Genomic DNA, 16,943 nt, shown 5'->3' with positions numbered 1-16,943 from the left:
TGAATATTTCTCGACAACAGTTCAGAATAGAAACAGTAATTAAAGCTTTGAAAGATTTAGGCTTTCCTTCTTACTATATGGCATAAAATTCAAAATGCGTTTTTGTGACAAAATGAGCTTGTTTTTGCAGAAGTTTTTGTTTAAATGCGAAATGTTGGCTCATCTAATTTGTTTGGTTATTCTAATTGTGTGTTTGTGTATGCATGTTTGATTAGGTTGAAGTAAAGGCCCTCAAGGAAAGACTTGAGATTGAGAAACAGACATGGGAAGAAAACTATATGAAAAAAGAGGTAACCTTTTATTTTCATGTGTTTGTGTGTATCTGTCTGCCCAAAAATGTGTTTTGTGTTAAATTTAGATACTCTTTTTCCTGTTGAAGTCAGAAGTTTACATACACTTAAGGTTGAAATCATTCAAACTCATTTTTGGACCACTCCACAGATATAATATTAGGAAACTATATTTTTGGCAAGTCGTTTAGGACATCTACTTTGTGCATGACACAAGTAATTTTTCCAAAATTTGTTTACACACAGATTGTTTCACTTTTAATTGACTATCATAATTTCAGTGGGTCAGAAGTTTGCAAGTTAACTGTGCCTTTTAAGCAGCTTGGAAAATTCCAGAAAATGTCAAGCCTTTTAGACAATTAACATATTAGCTTATGATAGGAGGTGTACCTGTGGATGTATTTTAAGGCCTACCTACAAGCTCAGTCCCTATTTGCTTGACTTCATTAGAAAATCAAAAGAAATCAGCCAAGATTTCAGAAAAAAAAAAAAACTGTAGACCTCCACAAGCCTGGTTCATCATTGGGAGTAATTTCCAAATGCCTAAAGGTACCACGTTCATCCTCATAGAGATGAACGTAGTTTGGTGCGAAAAGTGCAAATAAATCCCAGAACTACAGCAAAGGACTTCTGGATTCTGGAGGAAACAGGTAGACAAGTATCTATATCCACAGTAAAATTAGTCCTATGTCGACATAACCTGAAAGGCTTCTCAGCAAGGAAGAAGTCACTGCTCCAAAACTGCCATAAAAAAGCCAGAATACAGTTTTAAAGTGCACATGGGGCAAAGATCATAATTTTGGAGAACTGTCCTCTGGGCTGATGAAAGAAAAATTTAACTTTACACCCATAATGACCATCGTTATGTTTGGAGGAGAAAGCTTGAGGCTTGCAAGCCGAAGAACACCATTCCAACCGTGAAGCATGAGAGTGGTAGTATGATGTTGTGGGGGTGCTTTGCTGCAGGAGGGACTGGTGCACTTCACAAAATAGATGGCATCATAAAGAAGGAAAATGATGTGGATATATTGAAGCATCATCTCACAACATCAGCCAGGAAGTTAAAGCTCAGTTGCAAATGGCTCCTCTAAATGGACAATGGCCCCAAGCATACCTCAAGTTGTGGAAAATGGCTTAAGGACAACAAAGTTAAGGTATTTGAGTGGCCATCAGAAAGCTCTGACCTCAATCCAATAGAAAATTTGTGAGCAGAACTGAAAAACGTGTGTGAGCAAGGAGGCCTTGTGAAAGGCTATCCAAAACATTTGACCCAAGTTAAACAATTTAAAGGCAATGCTACCAAATACTAACAAAGTGTATGTAAACTTCTGACCCACTGGGAATGTGATGAAAGATAAAAAAGCTGAAATAAATCAATCATTGTGCGAGAAGCAATCACCTGTAAATGTCTTTAGGCATTTTTTAATATTTAACAGCCAAATGTATGTTTACTTTTTAGTTTGGTGTTCTCGGAATAATGTCAGGTGATAGGCACATTGAGGTACATAAAGCTCAGGTGATCCAGAGATAAGATCTTTTAGAAGAATATCATTGTTTGTTAACTGGGAGTTACCGCTGACATTGTCACAGGGTCTACACTATCATGCTCTTTCTAAAAATCTCAGACAAGAATACTACCTCAGTTAACTTTACTAGAAAATAAATAAACTTTAATCCCCAAGAACCATATGAATAAGGAATTTCCGGTCACACTTTACTTGAGCAATATCACACAAGGGCTGTTATGTGTGGAACTACTTTCTTACACCACTTTTAGCACTGCTGAACTAAAAGAAAGCAAAAATTCATATTTGGACCATTGGGAAAATGAAAGTAAAAAACCAAAGCAAATTGGAATGTTATCGAGCCCTAAACAGAATTTATAATCTGGCAGAATATCTGCACACTGTAAGAGATCCAAAACTGAGACGGATCTTCACCAAATACAGTGATCACAGTCTGAACATAGAAAAAGGCAGACACAGACAAACATGGCTTCCAAAGGAAGAACGAGTCTGTGCTCACTGTGACACGGGTGAGGTCGAGACAGAGACACACTTTCTCCTTCACTGTGAGAAATTTACAGAGGTGAGAGAGAAATACCTCCACAAACTCTCAAACCTCATGCCACAGTTTTCCAGTTCAGCAGAAACAGATCAGATGCTGGTGTTACTGGGGGAGGACCATCATGCATCAGTTGCAGCAAAATTCATTTTTGAGCTGCACACCCTCAGAAACCAATTACTGCTTTAATGTACTTCAGTCACAGTACTTTTATTTTCTTATGTTCATAATGTCCTGTTAAATGCGTATTTTATTTTATATTGTATAGTGTATATTGTTATTCTAGTTTTTATTTTATTTGATTCATTACCTGGCATCTTATTTTAATTCTATCTTTTATTGTTATTTGTTACTATTTTATCATTATTATTTGTCTTCTCATTATCTGTTTTGTGTATTAATTCTTTGGCAATATTGTATGTAAACACAATCATGCCAATAAAGTACTTTTAAATTGAAATTGAATTGAGAGAGAGAGACTGAGCGTGTGATTACCTGCGTCTGTTGCAGTGATGAACCGTAATTCTGCGTCTGTTAGTTTAACTCTTATTTATTTGTTTTTTTACTGTAGTGTGGTAGTAATCCGCTCTGATCGTGGAGTTATGCTGCCATATTACTATCTGAATTATCCTACGAGTATTTTGCTCATGTTCAAGTGTTTTGTTGTCGGAGAGCAATCATGGAGGACGCCATTTTCATTCTTGTATATTTCTTGGGGAATTTTCTTATTTTTACACAGACACGAAACGTTTTCTCTCCATGTTAAAAGTTTACATCTTCTCCCAACTCTGAAACTGGGTATCAGATTTCTCCGTCTGGCACGACTCTCAGCTGTGATTGGCAGTAATGCTGTTAGGTTAACTCTTTCTTAGCTATAGTTTAGTAGTAATCCAAGCAATCATTGAGTGAAAGACAATTCTGGATGACTGAAACTTGCGCACTTAAAAATGCATTATGTGTTGAATTTAACATTAACCAAGATGAATAAGTCATGTAGAATGTTGTTTTTCTGTCATTTTAAATTTCTGTACGTGTTCACAGGTCCCTTTGTCTAAATGTGTTTCCTCTCACAGGAAGCATGGCTGCTGAGCAGAGAGAGGGAGCTGAAAGAGGAAGTGCGTAGAGGGAGAGACAAAGAGATCGAGCTGGCCATTCAGAGACTAGAGGAGGAGACCAGAGGGGTGAGAGAGGAGTGTGAGAGAGCAGCAGACAACCGGTGCGTTTCCACTTCCTGTTTGCCTGAACATATGTGTCTATAGAGAGTTGGATGGCACAGGATGTTTAACAAGATTGAAATAAATGCCTAAAGCAACGTGAAGGCAGTTTTGACACTTTTTTTTTTTTTTAACCAACTATTGAAATGTTTATAATATCATGAATGACCGGAAAATAACTAATATGATTTGCATCTAAAGTAAAAAAAAAAACAATCTTGAATTGTGTCATATTTTATCTAATATATGGACCCACTTTATATTAGTTGTTCAAAGTTCAAAGTTCAAAGTACCTTTATTGTCCCACAAGGGGAAATTGAATTTGCAGCAAAGCTCAACATAAAACACATAACATACAACAACACTCACCAACAAAACCAACCAGCAAAGAAGGAATTCACATTAGCGCCCAATATACATAATGTATAATAAATAAATAAATAAGTAAAATACAGGACACCGTCAAGTGCAAAAATGCAACTTGTGCAAGTTAATATGAAGTGCTAATTGCCATTAAGGTGCCTCACAGCTGCCTAAATGAAAGATATGTGCATCCTCTTTGTTCTGCATCTAGGAACTCGATAACGCCGCTCAGAGGGCAAAAGCTCAAACTCTGTTCTAAGGGGATGATCCTGTGAATGAGCTATAGCTCTAACTTTCCTCTGTACCTGTTTTATGTATAACTCCCCTGGTTGAGCCTGACTTCCCCTTATATTAGTTGTCTTTAACTACTATGTACTACGCATTTGATACAATGTCCTTATTATGTGCATACATGTTGTTCCATCATACTTGTATATAAAGTACCTGAATTTAATTATGTCTGTAGTTACACTGTTAACCTTACCCCTACTCCTAAACGGGAGTTACTTCAACCTCAGTAGCAGCAAATGTGAGTCTTGTAAACATTTTGCAGAACAATATACTGTTGTATGGATTTAAATGTATTTTCATAGTACATTGTAGTTACAGACACCTAATATAAAGTGGAACCCTGTAGATTAAGGCATATTGCATTTACATTTATTAATTTAGCAGACACTTTTATCCCAAGTGACTTACAAAATGAGGAAGGATAACATAATAAGCGATTCATCTTAAGGAGGTAGCAGTTCAAAAAGTGCTGCATTACAAAGTTTCAATTGCATTAGAAAAGTATTCGCCAAGAATAGGGTGTTTTTATAATTAGAGGTATTGCTATTGTATGGGCAATGTTGTGTCGTTTTTTGAAGACAGAGAGGGAGTCTGCTTCACGGATTGAGTTGGGATGGTTGTTCCACCACAGTAAAGTGAAGCCAAAAGTCTGGGAAAGTGATTTGATTTCTATATGTTGGTACCACAAGTTGCAGCTCATTTGCAGACCGCCACCTTCTGGTGGGAACAAAGCTTTGCATTAATATTTTAGGTAAGGTGGCGCAGGACCATTGACTATTCTGTATGCCAGCATCAGAACCTTGAACCTGATACGTGCAGCAACTGGCAGCCAGTGTAGAAAGACAAGGGGTGTAAGATGCTCTCTTGGTTTAGTTGAAAACCAGCCATGCTGCTGCATTCTGGATCAATTGAGGGGGCCTAATTGCGCATACAGGAAGGCCGGCTAAAAGAGCATTACAGTAGTTCAGTCTAGATATGACAAGAGACTGAACAAGGATTTGTGTGGCATGAACAGAGAGGAAGGGTCTGATCTTTCTAATGTTGTAGTGTGCAAATATACATGATCGGGCTGTTGGTTGTCGACGTTTACCCTAAGGTTTCTGACCGTTTTGGATGGTGTTATTGTGGATGAACATATTTGACGGGGACTTGAAAATGTAATGCAACAGCATCTCATGCAGGAGACCAGCATCCAAAACACATAATATGCTAGGTAACAGACGTCCTGGTCATTTCAGCAGGGTTTTGAATAAAATGAAAGCCTTGTGGGCCCAAAATATTGAGCTCTTCACGCATATTTTGGGGTCATTGTATGTGCAATATGGTCCATCTACATTTAAATTATTGAAATCTCTCCAGGTATTTGGCAGAAGGACTGTGTTTTGTTTTTTTAAGCCAAATGTTTATTCACAAGTTGTGTGTGTGTGTGTGTGTGTGTGTGTGTGTGTGTGTGTGTGTGTGTGTGTGTGTGTGTGTGTGTGTGTGTGTGTGTGTGTGTGTGTGTGTGTGTGTGTGTGTGTGTGTGTGTGTGTGTGTGTGTGTGTGTGTGTGTGTGTGTGTGTGTGTGTGTGTGTGTGTGTACAGGATAAATCGCTTGAGGGAGAAATATGAGACTGAGCTCCGAGATCTGGAGCGTTCAGAGCGGGCGATGCTGCAGAAACAGCAGGAAATGAGAGCGAAACAGAGTGAGATGGAGGGTGAACTCCTTCGCATACGGTCACTCCTACGACAGAGAGAGCATGAAATAAGCGACCTCACCCAGGTAACCATCGTCATGGGGACCGTGCCTTGTTTATCCATGCTCATTAAAAGTGGATAACTGCCACATAAATCTACGGAATCCATTGTAGGTCACAAGCTACTACATAGAAAAACCTTCAAGGCCCTCGGTTTGGATGGTTTAGGCTGGGGCTATATATCGAATATTCACAATATGTCGCTGAGATGTATATGGGGCTTTTTATTATGCCCTTAAGTTTCATAAAGAATGTGTCATTAGACTAGTTTCACAATCCCTCCTTGAAAATATGTTAAGTCTCTTTTAAACTTCAGTAGCAAAAACTAGGAGTTCAAATCATGTCCGTGAATCCGTTCAAACCATCCCTTTCAGAAAATTGGTTCAAAACTCTGATTCAATCATTTGTTTGTGTCGTCACTCAAAAGGGTTGCATTTTGCATGTTGCATTTTAAATGTAGATAAATATAGCTGTTTTCTAATATATTGTTGCATTGACACATGTAACTGAAAATGATAAAATATCATTCTTCCTTGTGTTGGATAACTTAACACTCTCGATCCTGACTCCTGAGGTGACTCCTCAGGCAACACACACTTATTCTTGCAATTTCATCAGAAACATGTAAAGATTTCTATTAGGCTGCCATGTGACTTTGCGTAAGTAAGACAATAGAGTTATATTATATGCCAGCTCATTCGTCTAGAGGTGTGGAAAACTGGTTGACCTTCAGCCGAATTTGTTTACCTGAACACCTGACTTTAAATATCAGTGTGTAAACTAGTAAAACAGATAACATGCTCTCAGTGATAAATCTAAGCAAATAGACTTAGCTGATTCAAACACACAGGCACAGTTGCTTTGGATAGTAATTACACTTCGTTTAAATTCAGAAGGAAACTGCGTTCACAACCCATTGTGCATCTTCATTGAGAGGGATTTTTGAGTTAAACAGGATAACAAGAAAATAAGAAGCAGGACTTGATTTTATCTGTCGGGAATTGATTGAATTGTGATAAGTAGGTTTGCAAACCAAAATGCATCCTTGTGGATGAAAGTGAGGCATTGAAAAAAGGGATTGGTGATGTCTGACAAAAACTAAATTATATTCAGAAGTGGAGACCGCTATTACCAGGGTTGCCACGCATCCTGGAAAACCTGGAATGTTGCAATCCAGTTTTCCAGTCATGGAAAAGTCATGGAAAATTAGAAAAATACCTAAATGTCTTGGAAAATGATTTGTATTAGTATTAACTTATTAAATTATTAACTATTTATATTAACTGTTTGACTGTGTTTACAAGTTACATGGTAACGGCCGTGGTTTGGAATAGAAGTCAAATTGGATTGGTGGTGGCGTAGTGTGCTAAAGCACATAACTGTTAATCAGAAGGTTGCTGGTTCAATCCCCAAAGCCACCACCATTGTGTCCTTGAGCAAGGCACTTAACTCCAGGTTGCTCTGTTGGGATTGTCCCTGTAATAAGTGCACTGTAAGTCACTTTGGATCAGTGTCTGCCAAAGGCATAATTGTAAATGCTGCGCATTATGAAACAAGGTCAACTGTCATCAACGAACCCCTGTCAGATACTTTCTCTGCTCATCTGCTGATATGGTACAAATAAGTTTTTTTTTCATTCCAACATTGCTGTTATGTTAACCACAAAAACAATTGGTGGTCGGACCACTGATATTTGTTTTTAAACGAGTTCACACCTTGAGTTAGTAGGGTGGTAATTCGGCCTTCACACCTCGAGATGTGGATGAAAGTGAGGAATAAATGTTCAATAATTCGACAATCTTAGTCTGCTTGTAAAGCCAGCCACTTTTAGAATAAAAACACCTCATCATGATCATCACGTGCACTCTTGTGTGTGTGAGATGGCAGAGAGCAGAGCACACTGAAGTGCACAGCACATGCAGACTACGTCAAAATAAAAGCATGATTTAAATGGACGCATGTGTTTTTTGCCTAAATATTGCACTTGTTTGGCATATAAAATGTCTTGGACAATTGTCCCTTGAAAAGAGGGAAACCCTGTATTACATTTTCATGAATGATAACTAAGACATGCATGCTTTTCTTTGGAATATCATGCAACAGAAATTTTTATTTGAATGTTGCCTTTGGTAAAAGTACCAATTAAGGCCTGTTTTTCCTCATGCTTCGTCCCTGACTTTTCTCACCGTGTGGGTCACAGTCACGTGACAAGTTGTCAGAGGAGCGCCGCAGCCTTGCTGAGGTGATCCGGCAGGAGTTTGCTGAGCGAATGGTTGAGATGGAGGAAGAAAACAGGAGGATTAAGATGGAGGTCTCGGAAGCCAAGGCACGACTTCGCTTGGAGGTGGAGGGAGTGACCAGGGAGAAAGAAGAGGAGCTTACAGAGGTGCACCAGAGGTGAGCGTTCAGGAGGAGGAGGAGGAGGAGGAGGAGGAGGAGGAGGAGGAGGAGGAGGAGGAGGAGGAGGAGGAGGAGGAGGAAGAAGAAGAAGAAGAGGATTAATATGAAATAGGAATGGAAATCCTTAAAAAAAAATTATTGTGAGGAATAGCGTACCTTGGCTACAGCGTGTTTATTACACAAAAACCCTTGCAGCAATGAAAGTTATAGACATATAATCATTTCGAGAATGCATTTTGGCTGAATGGAAATAATTGAGTTGTGAATTCAACATCTGCATCACTTTTGTGAACAGTATTTTGGCGCAAAAATGAATCGGGTGCTAAAGCAGTGAAGATAAATCCAAATAAATGATGCTTTTAGTGGATGCAATTTATTCTTATTTTCCCCTGAGTGTTCATTGGCCTAATGCAACAGAATTTTTTTTTTCTCATTAGCAAATGCATTAGGTTTCATGTACCTATGAAAATGTATTAAAAACAAGTTCATTTGAAATTAACATTAGCCAAAATTTATAACTGCTCTTAAAAGTATTGTTCATTAGAGATTTAAAATATAAGTATTAAAATATAAATATTTTGTGATATTGATTCAAAGATGAATATTGAGGTGAAATACTCTATTTTTCTTTTAGTTCCTTGATTGAATGATGCAACAAAGTATTTTATTGCAAATTTGAAATGTTTGTTCTCAACCACAATAACAGTCTCTGTTTTTCTAGAGTGAAGTCCGCTATTTTGAAGAAGGAAGAAACTGTTAATAACCTGCGGAAGCAACATGAGGTATGGTCTATTGCGAGAAATCTGATTCAATGACTTTTTCAGTTATGTCACAATAAATGCAATATTTGCACTGACAAACAGCTGTAAGAGACAATCATTGCCAGGTGATGATCCTTACCGTTCTCATCTCCTGATCTCGCTCTCCATTCACAAGCCGGCACTCAACCATGCCCCCACCACCACAGTGTGTTGTGAAATATATTTTGATTTCCAAATAACTTCTCTCTTTCTCTTCTGTCTTTCAGGCTGCATTGAAGAGAGCAGATCATCTTGAGTCTTTGTTGGAACAGCAGAGAAAACAGCTGCTAGGGAAATGATTGGCATGTTCGTGGCACCGGCCCCCGAGAGCTCCTCCCCCCACCACCCCTTCCCCTCTATCATACCGTCCTCCTGCACAAAAATCATTCTCTTATCTATATTCTTGTCTGGTTTCTTTTTTCTCCTTTTGGTCATTTGGATGATTTGATGGATTCTGGATGGATTCTTGAAAGAAGGGTGGATTGTTCCTCCAGATATCTCATCCAGGATGGCAAACTTTGGCATTCCCAGGGGAACGGTGCAAGAAATGAGGCAGGAATTGCATCTTCTGTTTGGATTCCTGGAGAGACTTTTGTGCATCTCTCTTGCCTGAATATGACCAAATTACAGGCTCCTCTTAACATTATACACAGGCAAACAAACACTAGTGTGTGTGTGGACGAATCTCACAAAACCTGTCAAGAATATCTTTGGGTCTCCCCAAAATAAAAATACATAAGAAATAAAAAATGACATTTCGCATAAGAAAAAGAAGCCTAAGTTTAGGAGCATTAAGATTTTCTGCATTCTGGCATTATTTTTATGACAGTTAAGCAGTTACTGTGATGAGAAAAAAATATTTTTTTTAAATGTAAAGTATTTATATGTGAATTTACCTTTTTAATTTATTTTCAAAAAAAAAAAACATACTCATTTATTTTGTACCGTAATGACATTTTGAAGGGGAAATGTGCTTAATTGTCATTTTAACATTTTGTCAATTATGTTGGAATGGAACTTTTAATGGTCCTAAATATAAGCTTCATTTTCTTTTGGCAAAATGGAAATTGTTTATTTTTTCTTGTTTTTTTTTTTTTTTGGATGTGTTTTGGGGGGGGGGTGGAAAACCTCTTTGCTGGGAACAAAGGCATCCATAGAAAGCTCTTCCAGATGTTTATGTGACTACATCCCCACTTCCCTTTTCTCTCTTGAGCTTAAGAGGAAAAAGGGTGGAGATTCCAGTGGACAAGAGAAGTAGAAATCTCATTCCCGATAAGATAACCCTTTAAAGAGGAGAGCTCTTACCATCTACAAACACGCATGCAATTACACACACACTCCCCTCGCCTTTTGTGTGCTGCATACAGATGCCTTTTGTCCTGATGCCCCTCAGGTCTATCTCTAAACTACAGGAGATGTCCTAGAAGCCCCCAGGACTCCTAAACATGCTCACACACAGCCCATAGTGAAGCCCATCTCTTTCAGATGTCACAGAATGATGGTAGCATATGTATCGGATGGACGTTTTAGAATGTTTGTTGACAGAATGTAGATGGAAAAGATAAGTTTGGAAGGCCTTTGTAGAGTGATGGGGACCGACAATAGATTGAGCAGCTGTCGCGGTAAATGTTTGCTCGTACCAAAATGAGAGTCCTGATTGAGGTTCAGTTGAGATGGACGTAGAAAGTTGGATAGTGATAATTTTATGTGGATGGATAATGAGAGAAAAATAGTAATGTTTGTGCTCATGACAACTCTGAATAATTCATACGATGGAAAAAATCGTAAGATATCAAACGACTTGGCTCGCACAAAAAGGTGCAACTTGTATTCCCAAACAGACCAACCGATCAACAAACATAATTTCAATTGTATGCAATTGTATTTTTGTATGCAATTCAAATGACTTCTGTCAATAACCTGTAATATGTGTCCTCTGTTTTGTTGCAAACATGTTTTTTCTGTGGTACACCGTTATTTTCCGATTAAAATCATGATTAGTTTAGGTGAGAAGTTATACTTCATTGTTAGATTTAAGTTTGGGTTAGGGGTTAAACTTAGGAAAAATTGTGAAAACCATTCGTTGCTTCTGGGTTTTTTTTCTCATTGGAATTATAAGTCGCAAGTTTTTCTACAAGCCAACTTGTAAGATTTCGCCATCTTTAAATGAATATTACGACTTTTCATGAGACCTAGTTGGCTGGACTGGGAACGATGGGGCATACTTTGACTTTGAGAATAGGTCAAAATCCTAGTTGGTCATGTAACAACATTCTTAACTACCAGTCAGATTTTAGGGATATGGAAAAGGGTGGGGTTAGGCTTACAATGTGTCCTAACCAGGAACGACATGGTATTGCAACAACTGATAAAAGCTATTGCTTCCTTTTGTGAAATCTGAGTTTTTGTTCTAACCGGCTGTGGCCGTAGGACATTTTTGTTGATTTTATTGGTTAGCCTGTGATTTGTGTCTCATTGCACATTTTCACGTTCAGTGTGGACAAACTCTTGTCTCTTGACCATTTGGTGCATTGTGCCTATTTAGGACACAGTGTTTGGGGATGACTTAACATTGTTAACTCATATTTAGGGGTAGTTCATGGTTAGATTAGGGATTGGACCGATTATTTGACGGGAATTTTGTTCGAGGACAAACACGTTTTTTTATACAGAACTAAAAACCTGTTCATCTGGGGGAGACATAGTATGGCTGGTATTCATGCTGTGGTTTAAGACAACCAAAAGCCTTCCAATTTCTCTCCCTCTCTTTGCAATGTATACCAAGCGGACTACCCTAGAGAGCCGAGACAAATGCAATAGAGCAGAATTTGGGGAGGAGTTTCAAAACACTCACTGGTCTTCATTGTTTCTTGTTATAAAGTCCCTTCTGTTTCAACTTCCCCATTTCTCATTTAACATGACTTTTGGGTCAACAAGTATGTATCACACAAAAACATACAAAAGACCATTAATATGATAAGAAATTGTAGAACACATTTTACAGTGTAGCTCCAGTTTGCTTTAAGGTTCAGGTCATTTCTGTGCCACTAGTGGCAGCAACAATAATGACTGTTTCTAAACAGGCCTCCTCAGCCAGAGTTTTTAAAAGCTAATTTATAAGACCGGAAAATACCATTTGTTTCTCTTGTAATGGGCCTTTCTGAACAGAGCAATTTCAAGAAATTTCTTTTGAGTGAATGATTAAAGAGCAACATATTAAAGAAAAGCATTTTATCTTGCCCTGTTATCACTTCAGGTCTTGTGTCCATGGATACCTTCTTAAATACTTTTATTAAAAAAATTAAATCTGATTTCAAGAAGATCAGGTTTCTCATTTTAGGGCAAAGAGGGGAAGCCTGTGAAGCCAAAAGCTTGCTGCCTACAAAGCCCTTGAATTCACAGGAGACCAATTTCAGTATCAGGCTGTTATGTGGCTCAAGTAATAAGATATATTATTGTCACGGTGTCAGTAAAGCATAATAAACGTAATTTCATGACTCCGCTATTGATATCACACTTGCATGTGTGTACTTTATGTGCATCCAAGGTCAGTTGGATACCTTTTATTAGGACCCCAGTGTGAGGTTCATGATGTTTAAAACATTCTGAGAATGTTTCAAATGCATTGTGAGAAGGTTAGAAGTCAGTTTTGGCAGCATATGCTGCTCCTTGGCTGTCTTTCTCACTTTGGATGACAGCATGGTTGGCATGGCCTGTGCGTCATTCCTGCCAATGAACCCTTCTTTCTGTGTGTGGCCAAGCGCCGGTCGCCATTTTGCTCTGGCCTTTTGTAAATGATCTTAAAAACACTACTTTTATTATCTTCATTAATGTCACTTAAGTTTGAGGATCATTTAGCCTTCAAACCACTCTCCCTTTTCCTCCTATTTTTATTTGATTTTAAGTTGCTTGTTTTTGCACGTAGCTCTTAATTCACCTCTTTTACCCACTTCCTGTACTTTGTTTGTTTAGATTAATAGCTGTGTTTTCCAAAAATGAAGAACTGTTGAATTTCTGTAAGAAAATAAAATTTTAAAATTGATTATTTGGCTCTTGACCTTGTTTTTTCCACCTAACTATTACTTAATCACTTCCTCTCCTACATGCTCCACCCACCAACAGTGACCAAGTTTGACTTGAGACACCATTCAGATAAATTGCCACTCCACAGCATTACATCTCCAACATCTGGTGCATTTTTTAAAGTTTGGCTTTTTTATTTTTGCCTGCAGAAAATATGAAGCAAATCTTTCTTTTATCTCTTTTCAATGTATTTAAAGCATTTTCAAAGTTAACTTCCAAGCTTAACCCAAACAGCAGACTACACTGTAATCTTCATTAAAAGTGGCTGAAGCACCAGGAAGATGAGTTACATTATTAGGTATTAACTGTTAATTATTAAAAAGCCTATCTTGTGGTGTCACTGGTGTGACATATAATTCATCTAAATTACTTGATACTAAAACTACTGAAATACTATCTAAACAAAATGTTTAATTCTTCCTTAATTATTAACATGCAAGCAGTTTTTTTAGATACTACATGGAATATTTGTGCTTTTAAAATTAAATTGTCGCACTACAGGACTATTTAAAATGAACTAGTGCAGGCAAAAAGGTGATTAAAAATGCTTTAAAAAAATTTCACGTTTTAATACAAGTTAAGCTTAATTGACCAAATGTTGATTACCAAAAAAAATATAAATAATTTTGGCATCCCTTATTTATATAAAAAAATAAAGAAGTGACATTAAAACACATTTATTCGAATTAAATGTAGTAATTCCATAAACATTAAAGGGATCGCACCTTCATGTCATCCTAGATGTGTATGATTTATCTGCAGAACACAAATGAAGATGTATAGAAAAATATCTCTGATCTGGTTCATCCAATGCAAGTGAATGGTGACCAGAACTTGGAATCTCCAAAAATCACATAAATCAGCATAAATGTAATCCATACAACTCCAGTGGTTAAATCCATGTCTTCTGAAGCAATATGCTTTGAGAAAGCACATATGTTTGAGAAACAGCTCAATATTTAAAGAGTACCTACTAGGGTTTTTCAAATATTACCTTTCATGTAGTGTGTTATATAACTGTTCGTGAATGTAAAAAAAAGTCTGCAAAGTGCACAACAAATGGAGTTATTGACTCCCAAAAGAAAGAACTGATTCTGAACAACTGAAACGAGTCGTTGGTAATTCCAGACTTACTCCTGTACTAACCTACTTAATTTTGTAACAAAAAAAAAACACCTCTGGTATTCATTGGCTGCTCGTGAACAGCTCTGACCCGCCCTCAAACACTACAGTAAGCGGTAGACCAATCACAACAGACAGGGAACGTCTAACCAATCAGAGAAGAGCAGGCTCTCTGAAAGAAGGAGTTTAGAATGAATGCTTTAGAACGGATCATTGAACGAGTCATTTTTTAACACTGGGGAATAAAGTTAATGCTGCAATTTAAAGTATTTTTTTTACCTTGTATGCATGTAAATGTATTGTATGAGACCTTTAAAACAAAATTAGGCATGTTAAAAAACCATAATAGGTGCTCTTTAATTTCTTTATTACTATAGATCTCCACTTTCACTTTCACATTCTTCTTTTATTTATTGGCAATTCACATTCTTCATGCACCATCTACTGTTCAGGGCTGGTCGAAGGTGGAGATCTATAGAAAAAGGACTTAAATATTTTTCTGTTTCTCAACCACATCTATTAAATCGTAGATTTAAAAAGGTTAGATTTAACCACTGGAGTCTTATGGATTACTTATTTTTTGATTTTTTAATATTCAAAGTTCTGATCACCAACAGAGCTGAGATATTCTTCTAATAATCTAATGTTCTGCTGAAGAAAGAAAGCCATACACATCTGGGATGGCATGAGGGAGAAAAATGATGAGACATTTAAAATTTTTGGGTGAACTATCCCTTTAAAATACACTTTTAAAAGTATATCCACAAGATTGAAACATTATATTTGTTAATATGTAAAACTTTTGTTCTACATCATTAAAGTGTGATAAAAGTGTAACAGCAATTTGCTTTTATATATATATATATATATATATATATATATATATATATATATATATATATATATATATATATATATCTAAACGAGGAACAACTTGAAAATAGCTTTTGTAGTTATCAAAATTATGCCACAAATGCTGTCGTTTGAGCTTAACTTGTATTGAACAAGGAACATCCCTTTAAAATTATTGATTCCAGTTCCAGTAACTAAGATTTACATGTGTAAAGTTTAACCTAATATAAAGGTCATGGAAATGTAAAATGCTCACTTTCAGTTCTGATCTAGCATTGTACTACAATACTCCATTGAAATGTAACGAGGTGGCACTATTTACAATGTTTTTCCTTGGATTGGTTGCTTTTGCTTCATGTACATGTTGTTTTGAATAAAAGCAACTCCCTCATAAATACATTTAAATACGTTTTTACCCCCTTTTTCCCCTCTTGCTCTCTTAATCACTCACGCGCACACAAACACACACTCGCACTTTGCTCTGCATTTGGGTTTCTGCAGCATTTTACAACCTTGAAACCAAACCACAAGTACTATATTCAAACGATTTACTTCTCACTGTGTGAGAGCACCCATGTGACCGCTATGGCCCCCCTGATCTTGGCCAGGAAGAGGGGCTGGCTTGTGTGTGTGTCAGAAAGTGTGAAGATAACTGCCTTGAATGGAAATGAGGCAGCTGTAACTTTTGAGATAACAAAGCAGACTTGCATGTTTTTGAACCTGGGGTCTTTGTGCATGCTGCTGCATGTCATTTTGGGTATTCCTTGTACATGTGCATCTGTTTGTCTGTTCTTTGATGCCTGAATATGAACATTTCCGGGGGTTGCCTCCAGTGTTGGGGTAACGTGTTAAAAGTAAAGCGTGTTACGTAATCAGATTACTTTTCTCAAGTAATGAGTAAAGTAACGCAATAGTTTATTTTAGACCATAATATCAGAGTTACTTTTTAAATAAAGTAACGTGTTTCTTTTCTACACCTCTGGCATTGTACTGTAGTTCTATAGAGTGTGTGCATTAGGTATACATGCCAGGAAAATTGCGTTTTAGCATAATATGAGGTCAACATTCGGTTGAGTGAAACGAAATTGATTCATGTGTTAATACACACTGCATTAAAAATAAAAAATCAGTAAACGCTTTTAGGCAGAAGGATTATAAGACTAGTCTTCCATTGGCTACGACATGATACACATGTTGAAATACTCAATTCACTGACTTGTGCAGCTGAACTGCTCCATGATACAGCTCCCTGTAACTTGGAGAATGGGATGAGAAAAGCTGACTCTGGATCAGTGGCTCAGATCAAGGTTCTACATCGATTGTGTATGCAGAGAAAATGTCTCTAAAATGTCTCTAGAATAAGGGCGGCTGTGGCTCAGTTGGTAGACCGAGTTGGCCACTAATCGCCTTTGGTGTATAAATGTGTGTGTGAATGGGTGAATGTGTCACAGTGTAAAGCGCTTTGAATACCATTAAGGTTAAAAAGGTGCTATATAAGTGCACACCATTTATAAGTGTGCACTGAGATGACTTGAAAAATGAAAGTGAAAAATCAGACACATACCTTGAACGTGTTGATTGAAAATAAAATCGTGCATATTCATGTTATTGATTCTTTATTTTAAATATGACGTGATGACCTACTTTCTAAATATCAGTTTGTTTACTGTTGTTTTGACATGAGTGTTGTACAGTAGCTAGCATGACCTGTAATGTGTCTTGTATGCA

General features: G+C 37.3%; 1 protein-coding gene across 2 annotated transcripts in view; it reads left to right on the top strand.

Moving 5' to 3' along the window:
* Positions 1-13,169, top strand: part of LOC127626489 (centrosomal protein of 131 kDa-like) — a 36,253-nt gene extending 23,084 nt beyond the window's left edge. For both annotated transcript variants that reach the window (XM_052102297.1, XM_052102296.1), the window contains 6 exons: positions 216-290; positions 3,428-3,570; positions 5,807-5,984; positions 8,159-8,355; positions 9,080-9,140; positions 9,386-13,169. In XM_052102297.1, coding sequence (XP_051958257.1) covers positions 216-290; positions 3,428-3,570; positions 5,807-5,984; positions 8,159-8,355; positions 9,080-9,140; positions 9,386-9,457 — 726 coding nt within the window. In that variant the 3' untranslated portion in view covers positions 9,458-13,169. The remainder of the gene's footprint in view (positions 1-215; positions 291-3,427; positions 3,571-5,806; positions 5,985-8,158; positions 8,356-9,079; positions 9,141-9,385) is intronic.
* Positions 13,170-16,943: the final 3,774 nt, after the last annotated feature.

Source organism: Xyrauchen texanus, chromosome 33 (genome assembly GCF_025860055.1).
Source record: "Xyrauchen texanus isolate HMW12.3.18 chromosome 33, RBS_HiC_50CHRs, whole genome shotgun sequence".
In the NCBI taxonomy this organism is placed as follows: domain Eukaryota; kingdom Metazoa; phylum Chordata; class Actinopteri; order Cypriniformes; family Catostomidae; genus Xyrauchen; species Xyrauchen texanus.
The sequence above is the reverse complement of the archived record's forward strand: the minus strand, read 5'-3'. Positions and strand labels throughout refer to the sequence as shown.